Source organism: Heteronotia binoei, chromosome 7 (genome assembly GCF_032191835.1).
Source record: "Heteronotia binoei isolate CCM8104 ecotype False Entrance Well chromosome 7, APGP_CSIRO_Hbin_v1, whole genome shotgun sequence".
Lineage (NCBI taxonomy): Eukaryota > Metazoa > Chordata > Lepidosauria > Squamata > Gekkonidae > Heteronotia > Heteronotia binoei.
In genome coordinates, this window is record NC_083229.1 from 51595564 (window position 1) to 51611709 (window position 16146).

The 16146-nt window shown below is 37.0% G+C and overlaps 1 protein-coding gene across 11 annotated transcripts in view; it reads right to left on the reverse strand.

Annotated features, from left to right (window-relative positions):
* The window catches only part of ZFHX4 (zinc finger homeobox 4), a 286657-nt gene that overhangs the window by 237935 nt on the left and 32576 nt on the right, over positions 1-16146 (reverse strand). For 10 of the 11 annotated variants that reach the window (XM_060243611.1, XM_060243620.1, XM_060243616.1 and 7 more), the window contains exon 3: positions 14380-14882. In XM_060243611.1, the coding sequence (XP_060099594.1) occupies positions 14380-14882 (503 nt within the window). The remainder of the gene's footprint in view (positions 1-14379; positions 14883-16146) is intronic. The other variant, XM_060243617.1, reaches the window with a different exon arrangement.

Consider the following 16146-nt stretch of genomic DNA (forward strand, 5'->3'; position numbering starts at 1 on the left):
AACCAGACTGCTGTTAATCTTATACTAGAAAGTCTATAATAACAGAGTTATTCTACTTTTACATCAGGAAGACTTCATTTCTGACATTGTGCTCTTTAGAGTTTACCATCTAATCTGTTAAAGCTTTAAAAAGGTTCCACCACTATTTATTCCAAAAAACAAAAACAAAATAGGCTTGATGCTTACACAAATTCAGTAGCTGTAGTTATGAAACAATGAAAATAACTTCTGAGAAAATGTACTGTATTATTACTCTGAGTAAGGTTACAGCCTCACCTGGGAAGAAGCAATTTCTCCTCATAATCACTCAGCTGAGGCTAGGAAGGGGATGGCAGAGTAAGGATGCTGGTGGGGGAAAGCCAAGGCAGCTAAACCCATGGATATTTTATGCTGGATGAGCTGGACTGCAAGATTTATCTGTCCTTTGTGCTGCCCAGAGCCCTTCCAAAATCAGTCTCTGGAGCTCCTTACTGTATCTGCAAATGGATGCAGCTTTTGGCTTTGTTCTTGCACAGAATGCTGCAGCTCCTACCCACCCCCTTCAGCAGGAAAACAGAGTGTGGGAAACGGGGCTCAGGAAAAACTGCCAGAGTGCAGAACAGGATGAGGCAGGAAGCAAGGCTCATAAACTAGAGTCTAGACCTTTTTTAAAAAAAAACAAAAACAACTAAAATGATACCAAATAATGTGCAAGCCTTTAAGTTCTCCAGAACTCTTCATCAGGCTGAATGTTAGAAACAAAAGAAGGGAGGGGAGAAAGCATAGTATAGAGAAGGTTAACTGCAGGGCAAAGAATATAAAATAAATCCAGACAACAACAAACAAGAATCATATACATTAAAGATGAAAGGAATCTTCATTTCAATAGCTCACTAATCTGACCAGAAATTCCTTGTGAAGCCAGCAGATCAGTAGGCAGAAATATAAACAAAAGTGCCCTCCTTTTACCATCAGAAAATTCGTAAACTTTCTAATATATGTATCTCACCAACATAATGGTGTTACCACTGCTAAAATGATCAAGTCACATTCAACTGTCCAAGACTAAATTGGAAAGACAATGAAATTTGGAAATCTTTGTACTAGTCTTTTGGTATTCTTATACCAGTTGGTATATAATCAACCCGGATAGGTTTCTTTCACTATGCTGGACATTGTACCAATAGAATCCACTTTAATAAATATTCTGTAAAAAAGTAACACATTTCTGATTTCATAATCATGATGCATTAATGCATTTATTAACAACATTTACATATAGAACCTTTTTGTCACTGCATTTCAGGGTAGTCTGCAGTATTAAAAATTGCAAATAATATAATGGACATGGCATAAAAGGAACAAAAAAAGAGGAAAAATAATTTACCAAATTGTTGCACAGCAACCAAGTGAAATAGACACAGTGAATAAAAGTCTTTTGAGGGGAGTTAGACAAATGGGAATTGGGACAGTGGAAGGGGTTTTCTCCCTTTGATGTTGGAGTGGTAATTAATGAAAAGAGTTCTAAGAGGAAGCAAAGAGACAACAGTTGGTCCCAACCAGGTTGCTAAAAAGGCCTCGATTTCTCATCACTCACTCCAGTGCACTTAGATAAAATGGAAAGAAAGAGGTGGTGCCACACAAGATATCTATCTGAAAAAATTCTACCACTTTTTCTAAAGTTTTTTTTAAGTCTTTTAATGTTCTATAAGAATTAATGTTAAAATAATATTCCAAAATTGACAAATTGTTTAGACATTTTAAAAATGTGATATGTCCTTCAGAGGTTACTAAGGAACTATGGATTAGTGAGACAAAAACTGAACTAGTGACATGATAATATAAAACAAATTAGGAATTAATGGTCCATATACAATGCCAAAAATTCAGTGTAGGTTGCCCAAATATTTCAAAGTAAGACAAGTCTTGCTTAATGTATTTGTTAATGGCCTGAAAAGAGAATGACCAATGAGCTGTCAAAGATTGCAGACAACATAAAAATAAGCTAGTCTAGTCAAGAACTTTATGTAGGCTCAAGGTAGCCAAATGAACAGGCTGCATAGCAGCAGACGGAAATTTTAAAGAAATAATGGATTACCTTACATTATTTTATGTGGGAAAATAATCCATAATAACAATATGTAAAAGTTAAGATAATTGCTTTTCCTGCATTTCTTCTTCAGCAATGGTAACACAAATTATACAAGTGTCAAGTTTACCAATTTTCCTATTGTATATTTACATGTTTTATTTATTTTTCTTGCTTCCATTCCACCAATTATAACACAGGAAAGGAAAGGTCCCCTGTGGAAGCAGCAGTTGTATCCGACTCTGGGGTGATGTTGCTTTCACAATGTTTTCACAGCAGACTTTTTACCGGGTGGTTTGCCATTGCCTTCCCCAGTCATCTACACTTTCCCCCCAGCAAGCTGGGTACTCATTTTACTGACCTCAGAAGGATGGAAGGCTGAGTCAACCGCAAGCCGGCTACCTGAAAACCCAGCTTCCGCCAAGGATCAAACTCAGCTCGTGAGCAGAGCTTAGGACTGCAGTACTGCAGCTTTAACACTCTGTGCCACGGGGCTCTGTATTATAACACGACAAATACTATTATCAAGTTGACCTGTTTTCCTATCATTTATTTATTTATCTCATTTATACCCCACCTTCCTCTTCAAAGGAAACCCAAAGTAGCTTACATCATTCTTCTGTTTCATCTTTGCAACAACCCTCAAGTGACCCAAGGTCACCATGGCAGAGTGGGGATCTGAACCTGTCCAATGATCTAACTGTTATACCATTCTGGTTGCCCAGTGGACTATGAACAAATTACTAGTTGGATTATCAACTGAAATACAAGAAAAACGTGTCTGGAGCCAAAGCTGTTTATTAACAGGTACATTTGTGAATATGTGCATGAGTGAGAGAAATCTGCTATCCTCTTTCACATGAGACTATAGATGCATCTGTCTAGTGGTCTGCGGGTTTTTTTCACAAGATGCTCACAAAAACAACATATAAAAACTGGTCAAGGAAAGAAATCTTTCACAACTCAGATATAGCAATTCTTAAGAGATACACAGGTTTCTAATCCTGGTATTGGCAACCACAACTGAGCCTCCAAACATTTGCCCTGGGGGAAAATAAGGTTTTTTTAGAGTATTAGAGAGTGAGCTACAAGAACGGCTGAGTATATTATGTGTTGCCAACTGCAGACATACCAAAGCACCAGTCTTATGGTACTCCACTGAACATACCAGAACTTATTTTTGAGTAGACATGCATAGGATTGTGCTATTAATATCCAAATAAAAGTGGAGTATTCTAATTTCTAAATCTCAGTTGAATCAGCAGTTTAAAAGGGAGTTTTAATTCCATCTATGTCCACTGTGAAAATTCTAGAGCAGGAAGAAACATGAGAACACAATTTTGTAAAACTCTTAATATCAAAATACTATCAAACCATCCCCACCCAACTGACTTAATTCCATTCGTCCACTACTGGGAATCAAAGTAGAAATCAGACAAAAAAATACAGTGAATGTGTCTTTCTCTTGTGTAAGCAAAATAATGTGCATATCATTTAATTAACCAAATAAATGTGAACATATGCCGTTGTATCAGATTCTTATTTTGAAATCGCTTCTCACAGATGTTAAAAACTTGGGTTACTCAGTTATAGCTATACTAAAGCATGTTTATGTTTTCCTCCTTCTTTGTAAGCTTTCTAGATAAGCTTGCCTATCTTCTTAAGTTTTTCTTAATTGATCTTATCTGGTCTCCTATGAAAACTTTTCAGCTCAACTATACAGTTTACAGAATAAAGTCTGAGTCCAGTGGCACTTTTGTTGGTCTTAAATGTGCAACTGAACTCAAACTTAGTTCTATTGCTTCACACCTCAATGGCTACTCATCTGAATCTATACATCTCACAATAATTTTGAGTCCAGTGGCATCTTTAATACCAACAAAAGTTTATTCACAGTATGAGCTTTCATATGCAGACACACTTTCTCAGATACATAGAAATGGATGTAAACAATCTACATATATAGGCAGATGCCTCTGCATAGGTGAATAGAAAATTAGCATTTGATTCTTACATCTTACAGTGATTCCATACACTGAATACAGGATTTTAGCTGTGACTCATAAGCAATGGATACAGCAGATGAGTTATCACTATTTGTTCAGAAGGTAACCAAACTAAAAGTGACAGCAGCCCTAGCTACTCAGGTTTCACCAGTTATTGTTTACATTAGAGGGAGGTTTCTGACTTTATCTGAGAAAACCTGGTCTGTCACCACTTTCCAGATAGGTCACCTGCAAATACAAGAAACCGAGCAAGCTTGACTGGTCTCTGCTAAACACATAATTCCATTACTAACACTGATTATACTCATTAGGTCCTAAGGAAATTGTTTGAGGTTTAGCCTTCGTGAGAAAAAGACATGAGCACAACTGTTCACTGCTAATATGGAATTTGGGTTTCAAATGTTTGTAGTAAATTTATTTTACATCTCCATAACCTTTTAAAATGATTCATCATCCAAGAAGGGGAAAATATTTGCCTTTTGGAAAATTTGGACACATTTGAGTCTGTACTAGGTACTGCTGGAATCTGAGAGGGCAACTGGCTGGTTAATCCTACTCAAATATAGCAGTTTCTTGTGTTTCAAACTGAACAAGCAAGGCTCATTCAGTTTGAACAGTTGAGGAAACATTCTGGGTCAAAGAGCAAAAGCTGTAAATAGTTTTGTTCTCAGATATGAGACCAGAGAGCAAAGAAAATTGACCAGAGGGTGGGGAAGATACAAAGCAAAATTTAAGATGTTTTATTCAGGGTTTTTTTTGTTTTGTTTTGTTTTGTTATTGGCACTATGTCTGTGGCTTGGGGATTTCCATGGGATCTTTTTCTCAATTTCTTTCAATGTCATCTACCTCTAAAAGCAAAATACTACTGTAATATTTTTGCTCCCACAAAGTGGGAAGCATTTGCAGCTTCCCCTGGGGCCATGTTAGACAACGCTATGTTTCTATGGACTGCAACACAACAGGGCTGTGTTTCTCTGGAGACAAAAAGGGTCATGTCTATGACAAGCTTGTTTTTGGTACTATTCTAGAAGAAGGTCCCAGAACTTAAACATTCTTTAATACAAGGGTACACCTGCTCTAGAGAGAGTTAAACAAACACTATTTCACTGTGTGATGTATTTGTCCCAGGAAATGCCATAATGAGAAGGGAAAGTCATAACTTCCATCTCTTATTTGCTAAGAAGAAGGCTATTTGCATACTGCCTTATGTATTGTATGCTTAGAAAAATAACCTCTTAAACATATCTTTTGGTCATCAAGCAAAGTATCACTGTACACAAGCATACATTGTGCATTGTGCAAAAGTCATGGCTTTTTTTGAGCAGGAACACACAGAAACACAGTTCCGGCCAGCTTGATGCCAGGGGTGTGGCCTAATATGCAAATGAGGCCCTGCTGGGCTTTTTCTACCCAAAAAGCCCTGGCAAAAGGCAAGTCTATAGGCTTCAATTACAAAAAAGGGACATCTTCCTCACTGAATCTCATATAAAACCTGCAAACTGAACTCATAATGGAAACTTCAGGACTAGAGCCCAACTCTTATTTCTGCATAGCCCCACATGCAGGCTAAGATACATTGTCTGTGACCCTGACAAATTTAATAAGTCAGATAGTGTCATTCCCACCATGTAAAACATGAACTTTGGAGATAGAATCTAGGCGTCCTCATAATCTGGGCCCTAAATTGTGGTTTGCATAGCTTGTGCATAAATCTAGCTGTGCCCTTACAATTTCATCACGTCTTCCGTTAATATGTTTTAGTTTATGTCAGATGGGGTGGAATTTATTTTGACTGGCATTCTTGTCATAGAAGCATTTTATGCCTCTATGGAGATGCAGATTCAAAAATTCTATAATCTGTTTTTGTGTTAGAGACTATAAGAATTTTACTGTGCGTGTAATCTCTGGTTGCCAACCTCCAGGTAGCATCTGGAGAGCTTCTGCTATTATAATTTATCTCCAGACAACCAAGATCAGTTTCCCTGGTTGCTGCTTTGGAGAAGTCTATGGCATTATACCCTGAGGTCCCTCCTCTTCTCCAAACCTCACCTCCACAGGCACTACCCCCCAAATATCCATGTATTTGCTAACTCAAAGCTGGCAACCCTAACTACAGCTCAGTCTACATAGTGATGCAGTCAATATAAGTTTAAGTCCAATGCACTTTGTTTGCCACCAACTGGCCTAATAATCAGACACAGAATAATGTTTACTTATACTCAACACTGACATTGGATACATACATAAATTACCTCCATATACAACAGAATTTTGCAAGTAAGACACCATTTTGGGATACCCAGGAAACGTTTTAGGAAAGCAAGAAATGACAAATAAATATTGTACTTGCTTATCTGCCAAACAAACATGACCAAGAGTCCAAATAGTTCTTATACAGGGATGGGAAGCAGAGGACTTGCAGAAATACTGATAATTTGGGGAGCATTACCTGTAGGACAGTGACCAGTTTCTATAAACAGAAGTGGAACATAAATGTGACCAGAACCTAAAAAGAGCAGGGGGTGTGGGTGGGCAGAAGCTTTAAAAATCCTTAGGGAGTTCCTAATGTAACATTAAAAACAGCTCTGTATTTGCAGAGACACTGGTAAATGCAAAACATTTTCAGATCATATTTCCATGAAAGTGCATTTAATCCACAAAGATTTTCTAAGGCACAGAATAAGAGGGCAACAGTGTGGAAGAAAGAATCATCTGCCTAAATGCATATTTGTATAGATGTTCATATATATCTTACTAAGCTGCTGCAAAAATAAAAATAAAAATAAAAATGAACTCATTATTATAGATTTGACAATAACAGCATCATCCAAATAACATCACCAGTCAGATACAGGAATTAAATTTCATAAATTTCTACCATGAAGTGACTACAAATCTTAAGCTAATATTTAAAATTAAATATTTTCAGTGGGGACATTTAATAATAACTTTTGTTTATCTGTCCAAACAGTTTTCTTCATCTAAACAAATGACTACAGCAAGATTAAGAAAAATGTATTTTGACTCCTGAATGTACTGAAACATTCCAATTTCCTTTTGCACAATGATTTTTATGCAAATAAGCACCACACAATCTCCTGACCTCTTTTACTATCATACTGGGACAATGACAGTTCAATAATTGGAATGGCACAAACCTGGGATATTTGATTTTAAATTGCAAACTTAGTGCAAGACTATTGAAATGGAAATAATGGGACTGTGTTAATTCTACATTGATCAAGGTATCAGTACTGCATGCTAAACAAACTATAGCAAACAAATGCAGCTTGTGTTATGGATAGAATATTTACTGTTTATTATGTAGTTTATGTTATAGGCTGATGATTTCCCCCTTTGGTTACTGCATACCAAGCACACATTTTTTTTAAAAAAAAAATCACACTGATGCTTTATAACAAAAATAATGAGTAAAACATAAGAAATGTTGATTGATGGAACAGTATTCTTCAAGTTACCTAAATCCCAGTTGTCTCTATCAAAAATGAAGAGACATAAGTTATGCATTCAATATCTCTGGCTGATTTAAAATCCAAATATACAAACAGCATTAGAGTATCCAGACAGCCTATTCTGCTTCACTGAAGACAGATGCAGAGAAGGGCTAGTATAATTAAGCTTTCTACTTTGAACCAGACAGGAGGAAGAGACACCTCCCTTCCAAAAGCAAGAGTCCTAGACACCCAGCTGAAGAGCAGGTGCTATACGGTATTTACATTTCCTGCCGAGGATGCTAGCCAGCAGGCCCAACCAGCTGACCGTGAAAATTCTTGGCCCTAAGTGACCCAAGGACAGACTATAAATCCATCCTATAAAATAGTCAATGCTCCATTTGTTCTTCAAGCTTTCAATATGTGAAGTTATACATTTGCAATAATTCTGTTTCACTGAGCTCTTTTGAAGCCTGGTAGTAGGTATTTGTTGACAAAATAAAGACTTACAGTAAACCTTTTTCTTTAAACAAACACATTAGAAGGTCAGCATCACCTAGATTGCTCTCATTTTAAGATAATTATTATGCAGACAGGTATTGTGCATTAAACTAAGGAAGTGGATCAATATATAAGATCAGATACTGAATCAATGTAAAATGTATGTATTTATTTAAAACACTGGTAAGCCCTTTTTTTAGACAACTGGGTCTCAAAGTGGTAAATATCTGATAATCTTTGGTAAATATCTGATAAAACACTGCAAGTTTAAAACATCAAACTATTAAAACTGTCAGAAATCATTTTATAAATGACATCTGTAAGAGTTCCCAACCCCAGAGAACCAAACACACAACAGTTACTGTCAGAAGACTCTGAAGATTCTCTTTAAAAATTCTGGCTTACAGTCCCTGAAAATCACAAAAGAGACAGGGCTTTCCTGATTTGTTCCACAGGACTGGAACTGCTACAGAGAAAGGCTGCAAGCAGCAATAGTGGAATGTACCTTTGCAATGAGCAGCAAGAGCTGCTGTGCTGAGGGAAGTTGTCCCATGGGCTCATATTGGGTGACATGGTCTCTCAAAGCAGCAGACCCCAGGTTGTGAAAGACTTTAAAGGTAAACATCAGCACCTTACACTGGAGTTGTAAACTAACAGGCAACCAACACAAAGATCACAAGGTAAGTATAATATGATCCTCGAGGCCTATGCTTGACACCAGACAGTCTGGTATATTTTGCACCAATTGTAGTTTCAAATTATCTCCAAGAGCATGATTCTTTTTTTGCCCTTTAGGATTTTTTTTTTAAGTTAAACCAATCAACTCTGAAGTTACTGTTGTATAATTAAGAAGGATCAGATCAGCAATACTGAGAGAGAGGGAAAGTGTATGGGACAAAAATAAACAATAAAAAGCACTTTTGGTCCCTGGAGGAGGGAATATACTCTAGCTGCCAACTCCTCTATACTTCCTAGTCAATGGAATTTGAAGGAAAATGTCTCTTCCAGATAAAAGACTGCCCCAGAGAAAATAAAATAAATAACCAATAAGTAAAATAGGAGAAAGGCAAGGGAAGGCAGGGAGAGAGAGAGAGATCTAAAGTTGCCAACTGCATACAGAGAAATGTGGAATTCTGCTGCACATTCTCTTCTTTCCTTTGCTCAGGTGAACACTACCAAATGGAAGCCAAATAAAGTGTTTACCAGTTTCTATTCACTTTCTTGGACAGCTTGCATAACAAAGAAGCTACATGTTTGTAAGCCACAGTTTGGTCACATCTTTGGTCACATGTTCAATGGATACTTTAATGTAAATAATGCAGTTGGCCCATTATGGAATTTGGCATACTGGTGCCTTCTGTTTATGGAAATAGAGGCAGGCACTTTAAATAACCATTGTGACTGCTTTTCAAAATAAAAGTAAAATAATAGTTAGAAATGAATACAGCATTGTTTGTGACCTCAATCACTCTCAGCAATAGACAAAGATATTTGAATCCATATGGAAAGATCATCAACACTTTCTGTTTTGGGTCTTCTGCCAAAATACTACATCCCATATGCTTTCTCCCATAAAACATAAAAGAAAAGGTGTTGCTCTGATCAAATAAAAAAATAATGTTTACTAGCTTACATCTAATGTTAAGGCTGCCCAAATCCTGCCAAAGACATTAAAACACCATCTGTAAAACAGATTTTCATTAAATCGATCAGTTTAAAGCTAAGCAGCTAGGCAGATGATGCTTTTGAACTAACCTTTCACCTTCTTAAACCGGAATTAGGTCACTCAACTTTCCTGTTGTTAGAGAGTGAGAGGTAAAGTTATCCATTCAAACTGAACTGACAATCCTGATATTAAAATTGTTCTGAATCTTTAACTAAATCAGCAAGGGAATCAAGCAAGACAGTTAATATACATCTGCTTGTTTATTTTCATTGCTGCTGTAAAGTATTCTTAAAAGTGGAAATGACTGTGTAAGGGGAAATGGGAAATAAATACTAACTAAAACTCATACAAGCTACTAAACCACAAATAATTGTGGCAGTCTAATTTATTATTTGTTCTTACAGAGCTGGCCAATAATACTACTAAGTGAAGAAATCTTCTGGTGGACAAGGCTCATAACTTAGTGAAAGGAAGTTCAAGGATCCAACCCACAGCTGCAAATCATTTCACTAGCCAATCATACATATATTATATTAATCCTAAATCCATCACTTGGATAAGTCTCACTAATATCAGTGGAACCCATTCTAAGTTCTCCAAAGACTACAGTAAATTGTTAACGTTAAGCAACATAGCTTGATCACACTAAACACCTAATTACACAAACTGTTTAACAAAATCAGGGAACAAGAACTAAAGTTTTAATATAACAACAGTACAACCTTCTACAGAGTCCCTTTAGTCTAAATCCATCAATGTCAGTGGTTTAGACTGCAGTAACTCATTGTAGGTCCAACTCAAAAAATATCTGGGAACTTTGGGGGTAAAGCCAGGAGACTTCGCGGGTGGAGCCAGGAGCAAGGGTGTGAAAGCACGATTAAACTCCAAAGGGAGTTCTGGCAAACACATTTAAAGGGACCACATGCCTTTTAAATGCCTTCCCTCCATTTGGAAATAATGAAGGATAGGGGCACCTTCTTTAGGAGCTCACAGAATTGGACCCCCTGCTCCAATCCTTTTGAAACTTGTGGAATGTTTTGAGGAGAGGAACTATGCTGAAACTGGTAATTCTTTACCTCAAAAAACAGCTCCTCAGATACTCACATATCAATTCTCTATTATATCCTATGGGAAGTGGTCTCCATAGGGTATAATGGAGTGCCAAGCAGACATTTTCCTCTCCTTCCCGCTTTCTGATGACCCTGAAATGGGATGAGGGTCTCCAAACTGCAGGATCCCCTGCCTCCAATTGAGGATTGGCAACTCTAGGAAGAAGAATTGCATATTTATACCCCGCTTATACTTCCTTTTGAATCAGAGATTCAGAGTGGCTTACAATCTCCTATATCTTCTCCCCCCACAATAGACACCCTGTGAGGTGGGTGGAGCTGAGAGGGCTCTCCTAGCAGCTGTCCTTTCAAGGACAATCTCTGCCAGAGCTATGGCTAACCCAAGGCCATTCCAGCAGGTGCAAGTGGAGGAGTGGGGAATCATACCTGGTTCTTCCAGATAAGAATCCATGCACTTAACCACTACACCAAAGTGGACTTCCCTGTAAGTCACTTTCACATCATTCATTAGGGCTATTGCACACAAGTAAGGCTAGTATTGATGCTACAGAGCATGTGACAGCTTTCCTCCAAGCAGTGCAGCTCATTCTGCTGTGAATCTAAATGCAGCCCTTCAAGGCATTAGTTCTGTCCCATTTTTCCATCACTCAAGGCACAATATTTTGTGACTGGGGAAAAAAGATTTTCTCTAGATACTTTCTTTGTAATGAATGCTATAAATAACTACAGTAACTGAATTTCAGTTGAGGGACCCTCCTGTATGTCCCTAAAACATTCTTGGAGAATGCAACAGGCCTCTTCTCCTTTTCCTCGAGGAGCAGGTCTGGGGCTTCAGTAAGATGGGAAAGGCAAGGAAGATCCACTTCACTGACAGAAATTGCCTCTATCAGCATAAACCAGTGGATCTAAGCCCTTGTCTATATTATCTCCTGTGAGTATAGGATACTGCGCATAACAAGACTGCATAAAAGCAGAAAAATTGCAGCCGACTTATACCGCAAACTGTGCTACAAAACAGTTTCCACAGAATGCGGTGACTCCTTTTCTAGCCTGGTCTTCTGAACAGGAAACAGTGGTGAGCAATTTTGCCCTAGCCAATGTAACAAACAGCATCAGAATATTTGTTACCAGTCATATTAGAGATATATATTTTGTAATACATTTTGAATGTTTCTTAATATTACAAAAATAAACATGATGTTAGAGCTTCATCTTTCTAATACTAATTTCCAGTTTCCCATATCTTCTAATTTAGCACACTAAACATAGAAATTCTTTGTTCTAGGAATTTTCATAACAGTATTCACAGCTACCATAACACTTGTCCCTTGGGCGCCTCCTCCCCCCCCAAGAAAAGCTAGGAAAGACAAAAGATTTTACTTACAAAAATCAAATCAAATGACATTTTTACACTACCTGCAACTTTATTCCAAATACTCTGATGTTTATAGAACACTTAATCACTTTGGTCCTTAAGAGCAATTTTTAAAAATTCCCTTAAGAGTATATCACACTGTTATGACAACATCTATAAATTGCGAAAATTTCACAAACAGCAATGTTGTAATGTAATGGAGCCCACAGGATCCCCAAAGTATAATGTGCTAAAGAAACAGGAAAATCTATGATGCTGTCTTTTACTTCTTTGAATGCTAATGTTATTTTGCTACTAAGCCATATTTTTAAAGGAGTTGAATATTATTTATAATTTCTGTTGTGTAATACACACACACACACATATAAATGTTCCTTCAACCACTTCTCAAAATAAGGGAGGATCAAGGAAAGATCTGACAGTAGTGCTAATATCATTTGGCTGACAATAACAGACTCATAAGCAGGACTTTTTTTGAGCAGGAACATGCAGGAATGCAGTTCCAGCTGTCTTGGTGTCAGAGGGTGTGGCCTAATATGCAGATGAGTTCCTGCTGGGCTTATTCTAAAAAAAAAGCCCTACTCATAAGACTGTAGGTCTGTAAAGCTGTGATCTATTCATCTTCCATGAAAAACTTGCTGCACCCTGAATCACCAAATGAACATTTTTATTCAACCTATAACTGAATAAGTAAGCAATGGACAAAACCTTCAGCAGTCTGCCTGCAAGGAGATGCATTCCATCCTAGGTGGGTCAAGTAAAGGTCATTTCAAGAAACCCATTACACACATGAAGGCCAGCTTGAGCTAATATGCAAAGGGCCATAAAGAAAAGGCTTAAGGACAAGTATTTACTAAAAAGAATTGAAATCCCTATCAAGGGGGAGGGGGGGCATGACAATTTGGACAATTCAAAACCCAGAAGCACAACTCCCACCCAGAGCAGCTGTTTCCCTCTCACCTTTGTAGCTTGGGCCTTAAAGACTAGTGTATTTTTCCAGGATACTCTTGTGACAGTCTATCTATACAATGTTAAGCCCATATGCCTTAGGAACAGGACTACATACCTCATTAAAAAAGGACTGATAACATTTATATTTTAAATCTGCAGTATATTGAAGGGAGGTATGAATTTAAATGTATAGTAATTCAGCTTTTCATCTACAATGCAGAATTACAAAATACTGTTATAAGCTCCATGTCTGGCTTTCATTTTAATATTTTATTTTAAACAGAGATAACTATGGAAAGTTTGCCTATCTTCACTGAAATAAAAATTCCTATATGATTCTAGCTTTTAAAAACTTTTATTTCAATGGGGTTTAAGAAAAGACAGAATTGTTAAGCAACTATCTCCTAACTGTGAAGTTAATTACAATTTATTGCGTAAGTTAAAAACCCAGACCACATAAGGTTTCTATCTCTACTTAAAAGTTTATACTAATAGCTTCCAATATCCTTTTGACTGTAAATCAGGGAGGAGGAGTTCCTAACAGATTTGTATATAAACCAAGATTATCAAGGCAACCCAGTAAATAGTTCAAAAATGTTATCCAGTAAATAAGGTTTGGAAAAAGTCACAGTTTGTGGGGTGGGGGGAATAAATATTAGTCTTCATTCTCACATACCCCTACCATAAGTTTTTCCAAGCCAAATAAAAATACATTTACCATTAAGCTCAGTCCCTACATCAGTCCCTACCACATGCTTTCATGCTGGTGGAAAAAGAATCATTACTGACTTATAAAAGAAGGGCAAGCAAAAGATGACAAAGTTTACTTCTGAACGCTCATGGTAATAACGTGGTATATGAGTCTATGTTTGCCTTATATATTGAGTTAACACATTTGGTTGGGATCATTTACAATTTCTCATTACCAAGAAGACACCTCTTTCACTATACAAGGCTTGGGATAATCATTTCAAATACCTAGAAAGGCTCACAATTAAAAGTTAGTAGGTAAATCAGAGCAGTTTGGAAATTCACTTATCCATAAACAACTCAGTTACATAATTTTTGTTTAGGAATAAAGAGTTTCAAAGAAAGGAACAGCTAAGCGGACTATAAAGTAAAGCTACAAAACTTTCTTGTGCAGCATTTTTTAGCCTATCACAGTTATTGCTATTTTTAGTATGAACATATTCAAAAGCCTTTCAATCTGATTATTCAAAACTTCATTCTGCTAGTATTTCAGGCTTTCTCCCAGTTGTAGGCCAATTTAAATTGCTGGTGGATGCTTACCTTGTAAAGTTTCAGGGCTGTCTCATGCCTGTGATTGGTGGCGTGTAAGCGCAATTTATCCACACTGTTGGTGTAGTAGTCACAGGCATTACATTTGAGGTGAACAGGGTTGCCAATGGCAATGCACTTCAGCCTCCACTCATTAGTTTTGCCTCCTTCTTTAATGTGAGCCACCAGTTGATATTTCTGCATGTGTTTGTCAGTCTTGCAGTGGAGCTGGAAGTTGGCTTTGAGCTGCGTGTTGTAGTTACAGAGCTTGCATTGGTAAATGTCTCCAATTACAGCCCTCCACTCCTCTTCGGGGAGAGATCGTTCACTGCTCACATGCACACTTAGGGCCTCCAGGCTGTCAGAGGTGAATTTGTTGCAAACAGCACACTGGAATAGCTTCAGCGTTGGGTCACTGATATAAGGTGACAGCTCTCCTGCAGTAAGGAGGGACAGGTCATCACCCATTAGCTGACCACTGGCAAGCCGGATTTCAGGTGGCAGCTCATTATTTACTACAGGGGAAAAAATTAAAAGGGAAAGTAGAGACCAGAAAGCATAGAGTGCACACACATACACACACATACAAAGGAATCTATAAAAATAAAGCCTTGACAAGGGGCTTGCTTTCTCTAGAGCTTAAACTATAAAAAAAAGCTGTAATAGGATTGAATCAGGATCAATTACAATCATCCCTTTCAACTTCTAAATTCCCTCATCAGATAGCTTTAATTACTCCTACTGGGCATGATGTCATTCTGGAATTTGTATTTTCAAAGGCATGAGAGTTGATCAATAACATAACAAAACAGCAAGGCTTTTGCAATTTAAAAGCTTAGATTAACACACTACACTAATTGTAGTTTCATTATATCCTTTAAATGCTACTAATCGTTTTCTATATGACACATAAATACATACTTATACAAAATAAAGGAATCAGATAGCTATATCCATTTCTGCTAGTGACTATTCAAGTAATATAGTATATTGCACTAATATCAAAACAACTCCTGAGTAACAGTTTAACTGTTGCTCTTGTTTTTAGTTAACTGCCTACCCCTATTTTAAGGCATCACAAATTGCTGGTAGATGCAGGTACAAGTAGTAGTTAGAAACCCGTATTCAAATATTACCTCAATAATGAATCTTTTAGGTGACCTTAGGTAAGACACTCTCTGAAATATGACAATAATAATACTGGCCTTTCATACAGGATTTCTTGTTAAGATTACTGAACTAATGCATATGGGATACTTTCAACAATAAAAAACATTATATACTTCCTAATTTTTATTATTAATTTTGATCCATTTATCATGCAGATAAATATAGTTAATTATCAAATTCATAATACACTAGAGTCATAAGTGAACCTGTGATACAACTACCTCAGTTACACATCTGAAGTAGACAGAAATTATTAAGGAGAGATTACTGCAATATGAAAAATCTATTCTTTTCTACCAAAAATTATTTTGTAAACAACAAAATGTCAGAAAACTAAATATTTTCTATTTTTTTCTTTACTCATATTTGTGTATATGTGTGTTTGTGTGTAAGACAGAACTGTTAAAAGATGGTTTTTTTCAGGACTCACAGATAAAGAACAGCATATGACTATAAACAAGAATCTAGGGAAGAGGGGGTTAAGCAGGTGAATTTCCAAAGCCCACCCCACACCCTTTAACTAAACTGACAGTATCCCTATAGTATTTTTTTTAAAAAATAGAGAATATGCTGTTGTGGACTTAGCAAAGTAAACCATTCAATGAGATA